Source organism: Epinephelus fuscoguttatus, linkage group LG7 (genome assembly GCF_011397635.1).
Source record: "Epinephelus fuscoguttatus linkage group LG7, E.fuscoguttatus.final_Chr_v1".
In the NCBI taxonomy this organism is placed as follows: Eukaryota; Metazoa; Chordata; class Actinopteri; order Perciformes; family Serranidae; genus Epinephelus; species Epinephelus fuscoguttatus.
The window spans coordinates 13,613,510-13,627,950 of NC_064758.1; the positions used below are offsets into that span (position 1 = coordinate 13,613,510).

The 14,441-nt window shown below is 39.7% G+C and overlaps 1 protein-coding gene across 2 annotated transcripts in view; it reads right to left on the bottom strand.

Moving 5' to 3' along the window:
* The window catches only part of LOC125891490 (kelch domain-containing protein 8B-like), a 313,979-nt gene that overhangs the window by 24,135 nt on the left and 275,403 nt on the right, over positions 1-14,441 (bottom strand). For both annotated transcript variants that reach the window (XM_049580824.1, XM_049580823.1), the window contains one exon: positions 8,781-8,882. In XM_049580824.1, coding sequence (XP_049436781.1) covers positions 8,781-8,882 — 102 coding nt within the window. The remainder of the gene's footprint in view (positions 1-8,780; positions 8,883-14,441) is intronic.

Consider the following 14,441-nt stretch of genomic DNA (forward strand, 5'->3'; position numbering starts at 1 on the left):
AGCGCCCAGCTGACAGGCTCAGGAGGAGCAGGAGGAAGACATTCAGCAAGGTACTGATCAGATTATTTGATCAGAAAGGGCCAGGAACTGGAGACAGTGTGGTTCATGGTCAGCTGAGTGCTGAGATACTCCAAGTTCTGCAGTGCAGCAAACTGCATTTTACAATAGGCTTTTCCAAAGACAGAGTACACCAAGTTTGGATTGTGTGACCTTGGCAAGCTGAACTTGGGAGAATGGATGAAAGCTTAATCTAATATACACCACACTGCCTCAGTTTATTTTCATTTTCAAATAGTTCATTTTTATTGAAATACAGTGATATCCGGACATTTAAGGACCCAAAAGCCTAAAGAGGCAGCACTATTGCCCATCGTTTACAGCCAGCAGTAAAGAACCAAAGGGCTTGATTCTCTACAAAATGGGAATAGGCCATTCATCTTGGGAGCTGACTTCCTAGCTGACAAAATGACCTCAAAAAACATGAAAACGGTTACTTTCTCACATGTGAAAGTACTCAAATTTCAATTTGTGACACAATAACATTTCTATGACAAAAATGATAACAGCCTGGCTCAAAATCTCGGCCATCGCTGCTGTCTGGACACTTACACAAGGTGCACACCAGGTAGTCTCACGTGACCAGCCTTCCTTACTTCGGAATGGGAGTCTGGGGACATTCGTCTTTCGTTTTGTAATAGAAATGGGCGGGGATATCCAAACCATGTGACGGCGTTGCCATAAGTACGGCACGTGTGTTACATGTAACAGAGACATACCAGAAACACAGAGAGCAGGTTAACGGTGCGTAGTACTGTGATGTAGATTCGTAATGTAGTCAGTCATGGCTCAGGCTACTACACCGAAGAAACGTGTCGATATTATTCAGGTCTGTTCGGCGTGGGGGAACAGCAATTCCGGTGTAGGCGGGTGTAAGGCAAAGCTAATCAGCCATTGGTTGAGGAAGTACGGAAGTACACGGATTTGGATCCAATCACATCACTGCCGCTGGGAGCCAGGGCTAGTTCTATTACAACTTTCCTATGGGAATGTCCATAGACGACAGAGTCAGCCAGCGTGCTGACGTCATCAGCGTCTGTGTAAGAGACTACACACCAGGCAACTTCTAAAGTGTCAAACAAACAAAATGGGCAGAGTTAAAACACTTTTGCTCATTTGGACTGGATTTGGTTAGATGTGGATTTCAAATTGAAACAGTACTTTGGCTGAATGATGATATTTTACAAGACCACAAGAGTGCAAAGTCCAGACATTCAGTCCAGATTGAAAATAAGGGCTGTTGTCCAACTGTGTGTTATTGGATTGTTTGGATTTGTTGGTGAGTTTAGTGAATCCTCGTTAACCTTACTAGCTATAAAAACAGGCTCTCTTGACTGTATTTTAACATCATGCAGACACAACAGGGCATGTTACCTGCAGCAGCTGATTGATTGTAAGGTTTAATGACTTAGGAGTACTCTGAACCTCTCTAACCTCTCTCAGACCCAGGAGCTATATTTAGTTCTGATATGCTTTGTGAATTAGGCTGACATCATGTCTCACAGTTACAGTGATACATCCCTTATCTTTAAGAGTTCCTCCTTGCTCTGCCATTTAGAGCTACCTTTAGCCTGAGGATGTGTTGTGAATACAGCCTCTGTGCCACAATGTTTTTTAATCTAAACTAACATTTAAATATCCCTTTGTGTTTCTTTAGCCTGTCACAATGTAATGTTACCTGTGAAAGTTGTCATGTTGCTTTACATTAACATAGAATTAGTCGCAGATACAGAGTCTATCAACATGTAAAAATAAAGGGATTTACCTGCTGATTTTGGGGGTTTAAGCCACATTATATATATTCTTATGTCTCTGTCATTCTGTTTTTCTGGCTTGTATTTTTGGGCTATATTTAATGATATAATCCAATGTAATAGGCTTAGAGTTGTCAGAGATGAAGAGGTTAAAACTGCGCAGAAAAGGTTGAGAGGCACGGATGATGAAAATGAAGCATGAATGCACTAAGTTGAAGAAAAATGAACATGCCCAGGGTGTTTATGTGAGCAGCTTTGTGTGTGTGTGTGTGTGTGTGTGTGTGTGACAAAGTGTATGTGAGTGCTGGATTTAGTGTTGTGAGTACGCATTTGTCTGTGTTAGCGTGTGTGTGTGTGTGTGTGTGTGTGTGTGTACATGAGTACATCCTGACAAACAATCTGATAATGAAATGATACGGCTGAGTACATAATTGCACCTCAAGTCGTTCTTTTCTGACAAGTTGCATCTAATTAAAATTTACATGCAGATTTCAAGTCGTCGGGCGCTCATTATGAACTACCGACTAGGTGGAGGTGCAAAAATAAAGAGGCAATAAAGAATGAAAGATGAACTGATACATGATGCATGGGAGGATGTTGTGAGAACTGCATCATTAGTGGACACACAAAGTGACAATCACTGAGTAGCTTCTTCGTGTGCATGAGATGTTTTCTAATGGTTTCAGTGTTTATTTTTTAATCTTTACACCAACGCACTCAAGCACAGAGCAGCAATAAAGATAAAACAAAGCACCTTCAACAGGCGTACTAATATGTCATGACATCTGTTTGCTATCCCTGTGGTACCTTTTGAATTTGTAATGTCATGTGCGTGTTAGCTACTAAAATAAAGCTCTCATAAAGGAAAAGTACCTTGGATTTTTTTGTTGGTTTGTTTTATTCTATACAGCTTTTCAGGTCTGAGAACAAACTGTAACAAAATTACAGTAGCATCAAACTTCGGCATCAACCATCATGTCACCATGCAGAAAGTGAAGTAGAAGAATAAGTAAATGAGTTAGCAGAAAGATATCATCTGGCCTGTTTAAGTTTTTTAATTCAAGCTTTTTTAATACCAGGACAACATATTGTTTTCACCCCGTGAATCTGTGTGTGTGTGTGTGTGTGTGTGTGTGTGTGTGTGTGTGTGTGTGTGTGTGTGTGTGTGATCATGGCCCAAAGTCGTCCTGGTAACACCAACTGTAGCCGTAACTACCACAGAGGCCATTTTGAGTCATTTGTGTGTTTGTTATATGTCTGTCTTTCTGTCTGTGAAGAAATTTTGTCAATGCAACAGAGTCACAACTGTGCAAGATGCAGCCACAAAACTTTACGGTAATGTAGTTCAGATCAAAATGAAGGTCAAGTTTTCCATTCAACTTTATGCCTCTGGCCCACATTTGTTTAAAGTCGTGGAGTACTGTATGGCGCCCAGAGTGATCCCACGACAAGATGGTCTCTATATTTAAAGGGACCAGAAATGTAGGCTTGCATGCATCTCTACCCCAGCCTCTCATACTGTTGGCTAGTTGGCTTGTGTATAACACATCCATGACAATACACAGAGCTGACCATAAACAGACAAGAGGCCATGTGTCGCAAACTGCTGTAAAAACCCCAACTGAGCCAATGTGCTGTATACAAGTCCAAAGAATGCTCCTAAAACCCAAATAATACCAGCATATTCCACATGTCCTAACCAGAAAATGCTATATCCAGAACATGGCCTAATTTGAAATATCTGAACAAAATATGCTGTTTACATGACATCACATTCAGAATGTTGTCATAATCCTAATAATAGTGGAAAAATAGTATGCAAACATCCGAGGTAGTCTTAATAATGCTGCTCTGCATCAAATGGCTTTTTATTGGTCCATTGGTTGACACCATTCTAACAATAACTGCAGGAGGGGGAGTGGCAGCGTGGGGGGTGGGGATATCCAATGGCAAGTTGAAATGTGTTTTAATGGTGACAATAAATGGATTTATTATGTAAATACATATAACTTGTAATGTCAGTGATAAAGGTCAGTAGTTACATTGTTGTTGACCATTTAAAGGTCAACCCCAGAGCACTGCATCCCACTCCTCCTTTGGCTTGGTAAACTTGGTACTAGAAGACATTTTTTTGTTTTGTTTGTTTTTTAATGACAGTTTTGTTTGCTAAAAATCTGTATTTACGTCCAGTGTATGATTTGATGCGATACGATATGATGCACTATGATAAGATACGATGCAATTTGATACGATACAATGCGATACGATGCAATTTGATACAATACAATGCGATACGATGCAATATGATACGATGCAATATGATAAGATACGATGCAATTTGATACGATACGATGCAATATGATAAGATACGATGCAATTTGATACGATACGATGCAATATGATAAGATACAATGCAATATGATACGATGCGATACGATATGATGCAATATGATAAGATACGATGCAATATGATACGATACGACATGATACGATGTGATACGATACGAGTTGAGTAGAGTAATGCACAGAAGTACTGAAAGTCATTTTTTGGCAGTAATGCCTGACTGGTGGGACACCATGCAGGTCAACCATTACTTGTTGTTGTTTTGATGGAAGAATTGGAGTTTGGGATTACTTACATGTATATGCAAAAGTGGGAGTGAAGTCATTACAAAAGCGGTGAGTTAACAGAGTAAAACTCTTGGTTTATGACCTAAGGCAAGGCTTACATCATCAACCAGCCTGACATTATCAGCTGATTATGTCACTGAGGTAGGAACTCATCATTCCAAAGTTTGACCAAGAGCCAGCAAGATTTTTGTGGTGTCTCCACATCAAGGACAAAAGACCATTATGTACTACAAGAAATGGATGTGTGCATGAATGCAAAAGGGAATTGGCACCAGCAGCTATCTAACCTGGCATGCAGAGGGAAAGTTCAAGTGGTGCTCAACGCCGACAGATCTTCTGATAGTGAGTCATACTGCTTGTTTATTTCACCAATGCATTGTGAAGCAGATAATGCCTACATTTGACTCAGCTTCTAGGTGGGAATAGATGGTTTGTTGACGTGATTGCTGCTACGCTAGCTGCGACATGATAATGTTAACATAAGGTTTCAAGCATCTTGCATTGTTGTTGTGGTCTGCCATATTTAGTGTGGAGAAGTTTTTTGTGTGGTTTGTCAGCTGTAGCAACCTGACATTGATTATAGTCATACACCACCAAATGTGCTGAATTTCATTCTTTCACTTTAACTTTTGCCACTGTCACCCAACTCAGTGGGAACAGGTCTCACCGCTATATTTAGTAGGCATAGGTGGGATTTTCACTTTGTCCATGGCTCTTTGTATCTCATCAAAACTCCCAAATCTCAACAATATCAACACTTAACTAGTCTGAAATACAGTGTTGCACTTGACACCTCTGGTAAACAACATTACAACTAGCTTGTTGAAAAATGGCTGAACTCTGCTGCCAAAAAAGTGAATTGCAATCTAGGTGAAAATCAAGTTTGATTGCAGTGCCATGTCTTGCCCAGGGTAAAAATGAAACTAACCACAGTCATATTGTTCAATGTATCATCCCTACTTTTACCCTTCAACCCAACCTGTACTGTTCCCTTTATATATGTGTGTGTGCGCACATACAGTATAACTGCATTATAGAGGCTCTTTGGTCTTTGTGGCTGTATTTTCCTTTATATTTCCCAAGTCAAAAGGCAGAGGGTTGTCAATGTGCTACCAGCTATGACTCACAAGCCCAAAATATCCCCATGGATTAGATGATGAGCCAGACTCGCAGCTGACACTCGCACAGAGAAAAAAATATAATATAGCTACCTCTTTTCATCTCGGTCTCCCTCACTGTGTCATTTTCACGTTAGCAAACACACACACATCCATTTCATTCTTGTATGTCATTCAGTCCTCTCCTTCCTTTCTTTCTTTGTTGCTGCGTGCTGAATTGAGTTGTCTCTCTCAGCAGGACAAGATTGGCGTTATCCTTTCTTTCCCTTTCTCTCACACACACACACACACACACACACACAAACACACACAGTCTTAACAGATGTCCTTACACATTATTGTCTGTCACTCTGAGCTGTGGACGGAGAAAAAAAAAACCTTTTCAATGTCTTTTCAACACTGGTAATACAACAGAAATAAGACCATGACTGAGATAATCATTGGGCTGCTAATAATCTCAGAAACTGTCTCACTGATTGACACTACAGCTCAGAATTGATGCAGTGATGATTAATTGAAGACAAAATGCAGCATGTACCAACTGTGATTAAGATAACTTAATTCAGTCTGTTTTTCATCTAGTATGGGTCTCGTTTGTGTATGTACAGAGACACATTCTTGCAGGACTACATGGCTTTTTAAACTGTTTGTAGATTTGATTGTATAACTACCACACCAGTGTGTGTATGTCTGTGTATATAAATGTGTATATAAGTACACGTGTGTGTGTTGCTGATGCATGCAGGTGCATAGATAAAAGAGTCAGTAGCCTATCTGCCTAACAAGCATGTCATCAAGGACCAAAGCTGACCTCTGATTTAATTTGCATTGCTCAGTCTCTCTTCACACTTTATTTACTTTAACAAATGCAGCTCAGCCAAGGAGAAAATGAAAAGTTAATGGAAAATTAATTTGGTTGTGTGTGTGTGTGTGTGTGTGTGTGTGTGTGTGTGTGTGTGTGTGTGTGTGTGTGTGTGTGTGTGTGCGTGCGTGCGTGCGTGCGTGCGTGTGTGTGTGTGTGAGCGTGTATGGAATGTGGTGCTTATGATAAATCACATTTGTGGTGTTTGATTTCAGCTGTCTGATCAGGTATTTTATTATCAGATGAACCCAGCTGCATTAGGGTGAAATCTTCAATCAACATAAAACATTAACAGAGAAAATATTTTGAGATACCTATTGCAATGGTAGTTATTACTGTGGTAATTCTGACACAGGTAATGGTTTCCGCTTTGGTTTTGTGTCGTAGGAGTGTCATTATACAAATTCATAAGGCTTATTTAATTTAAACTGGCAATCCACGGATTTTGCACATTATGATCAGTTTATTTGTCTTGAGGATTACTTAGCCTGTAAAAAACCTTTGCATAGTGCATACATTTTCAAAGTGGTGGCCCCCTTGGGCTTCCCCATGTGGGCCTCTGAAAATTGCAGGTAAGATGAGGGAAAATTACGAAAAAAAAATCAAATTATTTTTTATTATATCATTGTATTATTATGTTCATTATAAATTTATAGTAATATATAACATCAAAATGTTATTAGCCATGCCCGTCTTTCTAATTCTCTGCCAGTCAAACTTCATTAGATAGCCTATGTCATAAGCTGACAGTGTTGACGAGTAACGGTCTGTACGTGTAACAAAGCTGCTCTGCTCCTGAAAGTTAGCTAGCTGGCTTGCTTGCTTGCTTGGTAGCATCTAGCTAGCTAGTGCTAACTCACAAAGTTGGACACATTTTTTAAAGGGATAGGACCTGAAGTGGTGACCAATGGCCAAGGTGACAAAAGTTTAGCTGCAATTCCTTTTAAATGACAGCATGGGAAGGTTTGGGATTCCCTGGCATACTGGCCTCTTCTGGGGTGGGATGTGGGTGTTTACCAGGCAGACTGGGTATGATGAAAGAAGGTAGACTGTTAACGGGCCGCTAAGGCCTGCAGGACAAAGATCACATGACCAAGAAGGAAGCGGAGGTAGTACTACCGTTAGTAAGCTAATCTGTATGTATGTTTACAGCCAGTTGACCTTCAAATCTAATCTCACAACCCACCTATTCAAACTGGCTCATGCACTTTAACACTGACTGTACACTCTGTGTGCTATCTCATGCTCTGTAAGGTGACCTTGGGACTTCTGAAAGGTGCTTTTTACATAAAATGTATTATCATTATTCATAACTATTATCATAGGCTGTGCAAGCTGTTGGCTAAATGCTATCTCACAGACCACCCTGTCTGTGGGTTTGACAATGTGAGCTACGATTTGAAAAATGGCACAGTAGGGATATAACATTGGTTGTCTAATTCTTACAATGGTATTGAGGTGTGTCTGCTTCATTAACTAATATTTCACACATTCTGAAAAGAGCAGCTGAAAGTCTTAAACCAACATATAAATCAAAGGAAAATTCTGCGGTAATGGAATTGTGAAAATTTCTTCTTTAAATCTGGTTTTTCAAAATATGGTTAACTTTAAGATATATTTAAAAAATGCATTAGTTTAAATAAAATAATAAAACCTAATAGAGGGGAAACATTAGAAAACACAACAGATATGCTCTTTGCTGGGGAAGGTTTTACTAATTTTTTCAATAATTTTGCGTACGCCTCCTCACTGTTTTCCTTCTTGAGCTAGCATGGATGGAAAATGATGGGAAAGTAGCCTTCTGACTCCTTCGGCTTTGTCACATGACCCTCACCTTGCAGGCTGAAGTGGACTGTCGGGAGGCTCATCAGGATATCTTGGCCTCTGCTACATTGATTGTGACCTTTTTACTTTCCACAAGAGTAGAGATGAAACAGGAAGACGTATAGTATAATAATTCTAATAGATATAATTCTAGAGCTTTTTCCTTCAAATCAAACACCTTAGTCAGAAATTATGAGTTGCTGTGTTGTACTTCAGCTGCGGCGAAACACTCCACGTGAACACTGATTAGATGACTTTAATCATTAGCGTCTAATACATCACGTACGCAGAAGAGTGTAAAATGTAAAAGCATTTGTCCATTTAAATAGGTTGTCTCTACCCTACACACCAGGACAAAGACATTTTCAGTCAAGTCCATTAACAGACGAAGGTGCTGCAACATTGGAAATCAATCACAGGATGTCCTGGAATGGCCTCTCCTCCCTCTTTTTCCTTGTTGGGTCAAAGCCCAGTGCTGTATTTAATGGACAGAAAAGAACACACTGAAAAGGGGAAAGGAATTGAGGTGCTGACCTAGACCACCAGCCGCGATTACCCTTCCTCCCAGGCATCCTGCCACAAAGTCTGCCCTCTTCTCCCTCATCCTGGATGTTCGGCTGGGTTTGATCCAGATACCTGCCAGAGGAGAGAGAACACGAGATACTTTCAGTCATCTAGGACCAGGTCAGTTTATCACAACAGAAAACAGACGTTCCTCATTGCCAAAGTGTTTTAAAGACCAACACAAAACAGCCAAAAGTATGCTGACACCCAAACACTACAGTGTAATTTTTAAACACATAATTCCAAAACCATGGGCATTAATCGGCTGCTGTGACAGCCTGAATCTACTGGTTTCATGCTTTTCACCAGACGCTAGAACCTGGCTGCAGGGATGTGCTCCCATTCAGCCACATGAGCATTAATGAGGTCAACCCGATGTTGGGTGATAAGGCCTGGCTCACAGTCTGTGTTACAATTCATCCCGCAGGTGTTGGACTGGGTTGAGGTCAGAGTGCTGTGCCAGCCAGTCAGTTCCTCCACACCAAATTAAAAACAGCATAGAAAACAGCATCTCTTTATAGAGCTGGCTTTGTGTACTGAGGCATTCTCATGCTGAAACAGGAACATCTTTTTTCTTTTGAAATGTATTCATTTATTTCCAAGTTCAGTATCAGGCTTACAAATGTGAGACATTTGGTTTTACAAAAAGCTAAAAAAGAACATTATAAAACAGTGATTTCAAAACCTTCTTAACATGAAATACTACATTATTGAGGAACACACTGAACAACAACTACAATGATAACAGTAATGTCGAAAATTATCAAAACCAAATTTTCCTTTACCAACATTTCTCATTTACAAAAAGTTGTAAACACAACAGTGTACAAACTGTTAATGCCAGTGAGTGCTGTCTGAATGTTCATTTTAAATGATACAGTACACACCATTCCTCTATGAGTCTGATATCAGGATCTGCTTTTGAATGTCATAAAACTAAGATAATATATTTTAAAACAAAGGTAATTCAGGAAATACAGTACATTTTAAATTAATACCTGGGGCTGGTTGCACAAAACACGTAAAGTTAAGATTTTCCTTAAAACCAATGTTAAGGCTTTCTTAGAATAACATCAGGTGCATCTTTTCCCCCCAAGTTTCCTTAAAATGTTTACTTAACTATTCAGGGTTTTCTTCCTATCTTGGTCTTATACTTAAGGAATCCCTTAAAGAAACCATCGCACAAAGACTTAACCCTATGGGCCCGAACGATGCATTGTGCATCCAAATTCACACCTGTTCTTCTCTATTGATTTTCTCCACGACCGTGCGTCATAGCGAGAAGCCACGCATATCACGTGAATCAGCGAAATTGTAGCTTTCCGACAAGACCAAGCACTTGTTGGAATGTTGTCATAGCGAAAAAAAATGCGGGGATGTTTTAAAATTATTTAAATAGTCTAACAAAACACATGCATACTTTTTTGTAGCTTAAAACCTTTTGGTTACGTGTCCCCCGTACATCTTCAGAACTACTTTTTCTCCGGTAAGCTACGGGCGATTTCTCAAAGCAGGAGGCTCGTTGACAGTAGTGACACCGTCACATCAGAGCTACAGTTGGTCAGCGTTTCACACAACTTCATGTCCAAAAACCTGAACTATCACAAGGAGAAAACTTAATGTGTTTTGTGCAATGGGCTCCTGTTGCTTATTCTCATAATATTGAGCGGCACATCTCCTCATATAATTTGCCTGTCAGTAACACATGACTGAAGCAGCTTTCATATTCCAGTCAGAGCAGAAGACAGAGCTGACACACACAGTCAGCAGTCAGAGGATTAAAACCTTTAAAGTTTATGTTACAAAATTAGTATTCGTATTTTGTTTTAATAATTTTATCATCCAACACCCACGGTCCAACTCACAAGTTCTTTTTTTATTCAGAACCAAAAATAAAATGACCTCCCACAAATCACCTTTTCTGTGGGTGACCTGCCAAGTACCTGCAGGTACCAAAGGACTATGCAGGACTTTGACTCCAAAATTCAAAATGGATCATATACTTTAGGCATTAATTAATATATAACTGAAAAGTTGAAACACAAAGAAAGCTAAACGGGGGCTAATATTGTCATTCAAAATGAAATTGGCCTTTAAAAAAAAAAAAAAAAAAAAAAATCCCCCACAAATATGTTTTTGCTTGCTTTCTTTTCAAGAGTTAAATGGGAAGATCGATAGCACTCATGTCTGGACACTTACCATGAAGACTGAGCAAGCAGGCAATTAGCTTAGCTTAGCTTAGCATAACAACAGCTCAGACATCCAGAGGGAGCTTGGAGTAGAGCTGCTGCTCTTTTGCGTCAAAAGGGGTTAGATGAGGTGGTTCAGGCATCTAATTAGGATGCCTCTTAGGCACCCTACACTTCAAGGTGTTCCAGGCATGTCCAACCGTTAGGAGGACCTGGGGCAGACCCAGAACACGCTGGAGGGATTACATATCTTGTCTGGCCTGGGAAAACCTCAGGATCCCCCAGGAGGAGCAGGAAAACATTGCTGTGGAGAGCTGCGTCTGGAAACTTTGCTCAGCCTGCTGCCCCCGCAACCCAGCTTCGGGTAAGTGTTTAAAAATAGATGGATAGATGGATGGATGGATGGATGGATAGCATAACAACTATCACAGTAACAGACCCAGAAGGCCGCTACATCATTATTCAGGCAACAATCTTTAACAAATTATATACAATCGTTAATCTGTATGCCCCTAATAATGATGATCCAGCCTTCTTTCACACAATCTTCTCTTTACTATCTAACCTATTAGACAGCTCGACAACTATAATAGGAGGAGACTTTAACACAGTCCTAAATGCTTCATTAGACCGATCTAGCAACTCAGCACACACAAAGCAATCACAATCGGCTAAGGTAATACAGGAATATATGGATGATTTTGGGCTTGGCGATGGCTGGAGACTCAAATACCCTTCGAAGAGGGAATATACTTTCTTCTCTCCTGTGCATCGCTCATTTTCAAGAATTGACTTTTTTCTCTTAAACAACTCCATCTCACAAAAAATTACCACAAAAATACACCCGATCATTATCAGCGACCATGCACCAATATCACTCAATCTGCAAATAGAAACCATCCAGAAACGCCCCAACATGGCGCTTTAATATCTCTTTACTTAAAGACCCAGACTTTGACAAAATGGTGAGACGGAGTGGGCAAACTTTCTTGAAGACAATGACTCTCCAACTTTATCTCCATCTTTAATATGGGAAACTGGGAAGGCAGTAATCAGAGGAAAAATTATATCATACTCCTCCTACAAGAAGAAAAAGGAATTGCAAGCAGAAAAAACATTGAGGAAAAAATTAAACAACTAACACAGGAATATGCAAACAATCCAAGTGATCAAGTATGGACCCAATTACAGTGTACAAAATCGCAACTGGACAATATTCTATCAAAGAAAACTGAATTTATCATACAGCAACTAAGATATAATAATTTTGAACACAGTAACAAATCAGGAAAATTTTTGGCTAATCAGCTCCAACGCAATAAAGAAAAATCTCTGATACCAACAATCCAGGGGCCGTCCGGAAATTATACACAATCTCCTCAGGAGATCAATCAGATTTTCTATTCTTTCTACCATAACTTATATTCAACAGTAAACAATCCAAACCCAGAAGATATTCAGGCTTTTCTCAATAACCTAAATTTACCTCAGTTATCCACGGAACACAGAAATATGTTAGACGCCCCCCTGACTATTAATGACCTGCAGAATGCATTAGACAAAATGCCAACAGGTAAGGCTCCAGGTCCAGACGGCTTTCCTGCCGAATTTATAAAACATTTCTGGACAATATTAGCACCACTTTTCATCAGGACAGTGACAGAGATCAAAAGAACGGAGGTATAAGACCTCACATGAATACAGCAGCAATCAAATTATTACTTAAGCCAAACAAAGACCCCACACTTCCTTCTAGCTACCGTCCTCTATCACTAATTAACAGTGATATCAAAATTATCTCAAAGGCACTCGCTTCTAGACTGGAGAAAATAATCGCATCAATAATTCATAGTGATCAAACGGGCTTCATTAATGGCAGACACTCAAGCAATAATGTCAGAAGAGTTCTTAATCTGATAAGTAAAGCACAACGCGTTAATACAAAAGCAATTATTTTGTCACTTGATGCAGAAAAAGCCTTCGACAAGGTCAACTGGTCCTTCCTATTCGCCACCCTGAGTGGATTTGGCTTTGGAGAGTCATTTATCCAGTGGGTTTCAGCCTTATACAATTCCCCTAAGGCCACAGTCACCTGCGGATCACATCTAAAAGCTTCATTTTGCAGAGAGGAACCAGACAAGGGTGCCCACTCGCCTCTACTGTTTGCAATATTCATCGAACCATTGGCTATAGCAGTCCGTCAGAACAGCAAGATCATAGGTATCCATTCCACCAATTCAGAACATAAAATTAATCTATATGCCGACGACATTTTACTTTATCTACAAGAACCGAAATCGTTTTACATGAAGTATTTAATCTCATAACACATTTCTAAAACTTTCGGACTACTCCATCAACTGGTCCAAATCGACAATAATGCCAATAACGGAGAACTCTTGGAATCCTGCAGACCAAAAATTTTCTCTGTGGGCAACATAAGATATCTAGGCATAAATATTTCACCCAAACTATCAGACCTGGTCCACCTGAACTTCAGCCCGCTGCTAGATAAGATCTGTGGTGACCTGAAGCGCTGGAATAATCTTCCCATCTCCCTCCTGGGACGAATAGCCACAGTTAAAATGAAAATTCTACCCCAAATTAACTATCTTTTTTCCATGATTCCATTCACACCCACATCAAAATGGTTCCTGTCATTAGATTCTGCAATTACAAAATTCTACTCAAAGAACAAGACAGCAAAAATTAGCCTAAGCACCCTTCAGAAAAACAAATTGGAAGGGGGATTAGACGCTCCTAACTTTAAACATTACTATTTAGCTAACCAGCTACAATATCTATTGAAATGGTTATATCCTAACGAAGACTACAACTCCTGGCTCGATTTAGAACAGGCGGACTGCAACAATATAAGACTCTCTGACCTCCCGTTTATCACCACTACACTCAGACGTCATAACTGTTTTAAGAACCCAATGATTGCTTCCACCCTATCAGCCTGGTGGAAAACACTAGAAATCACAAACTCTCCGATAGAACCTTGCTTGCTCTCTCCAATTTGGCACAACCCGGATTTTGAAATTGACAAAAGACCTCTCCATTTTAGCACATGGGAGATGAAGGAGTAACTCATCTCCATCACCTTTTCCAAGACAATATACTTATGACACAAAACTTATTTCAAACTTTTGAAATAAGAAATGGCAATTTTCTACAATATTTACAATTGATAAAAACAATCAAGAGGAGAATTCCAGCGCCTCAGGACACTTTGCAGCCACCAGAATTTGCCAAACATATTACAAAGCTTTCTCCGAGCAATAAGAAGAACCTTTCTAAGATTTATAAATTACTGTCAAAGACCAGTTCTATACATTTACCAACTTTAAAATGGGAAAAAGACCTGGGTGTATCACCGGACCCTGACTTCTGGACTCAGATATGCAAAAATACATTTAAGATGACAAGACACACTAAT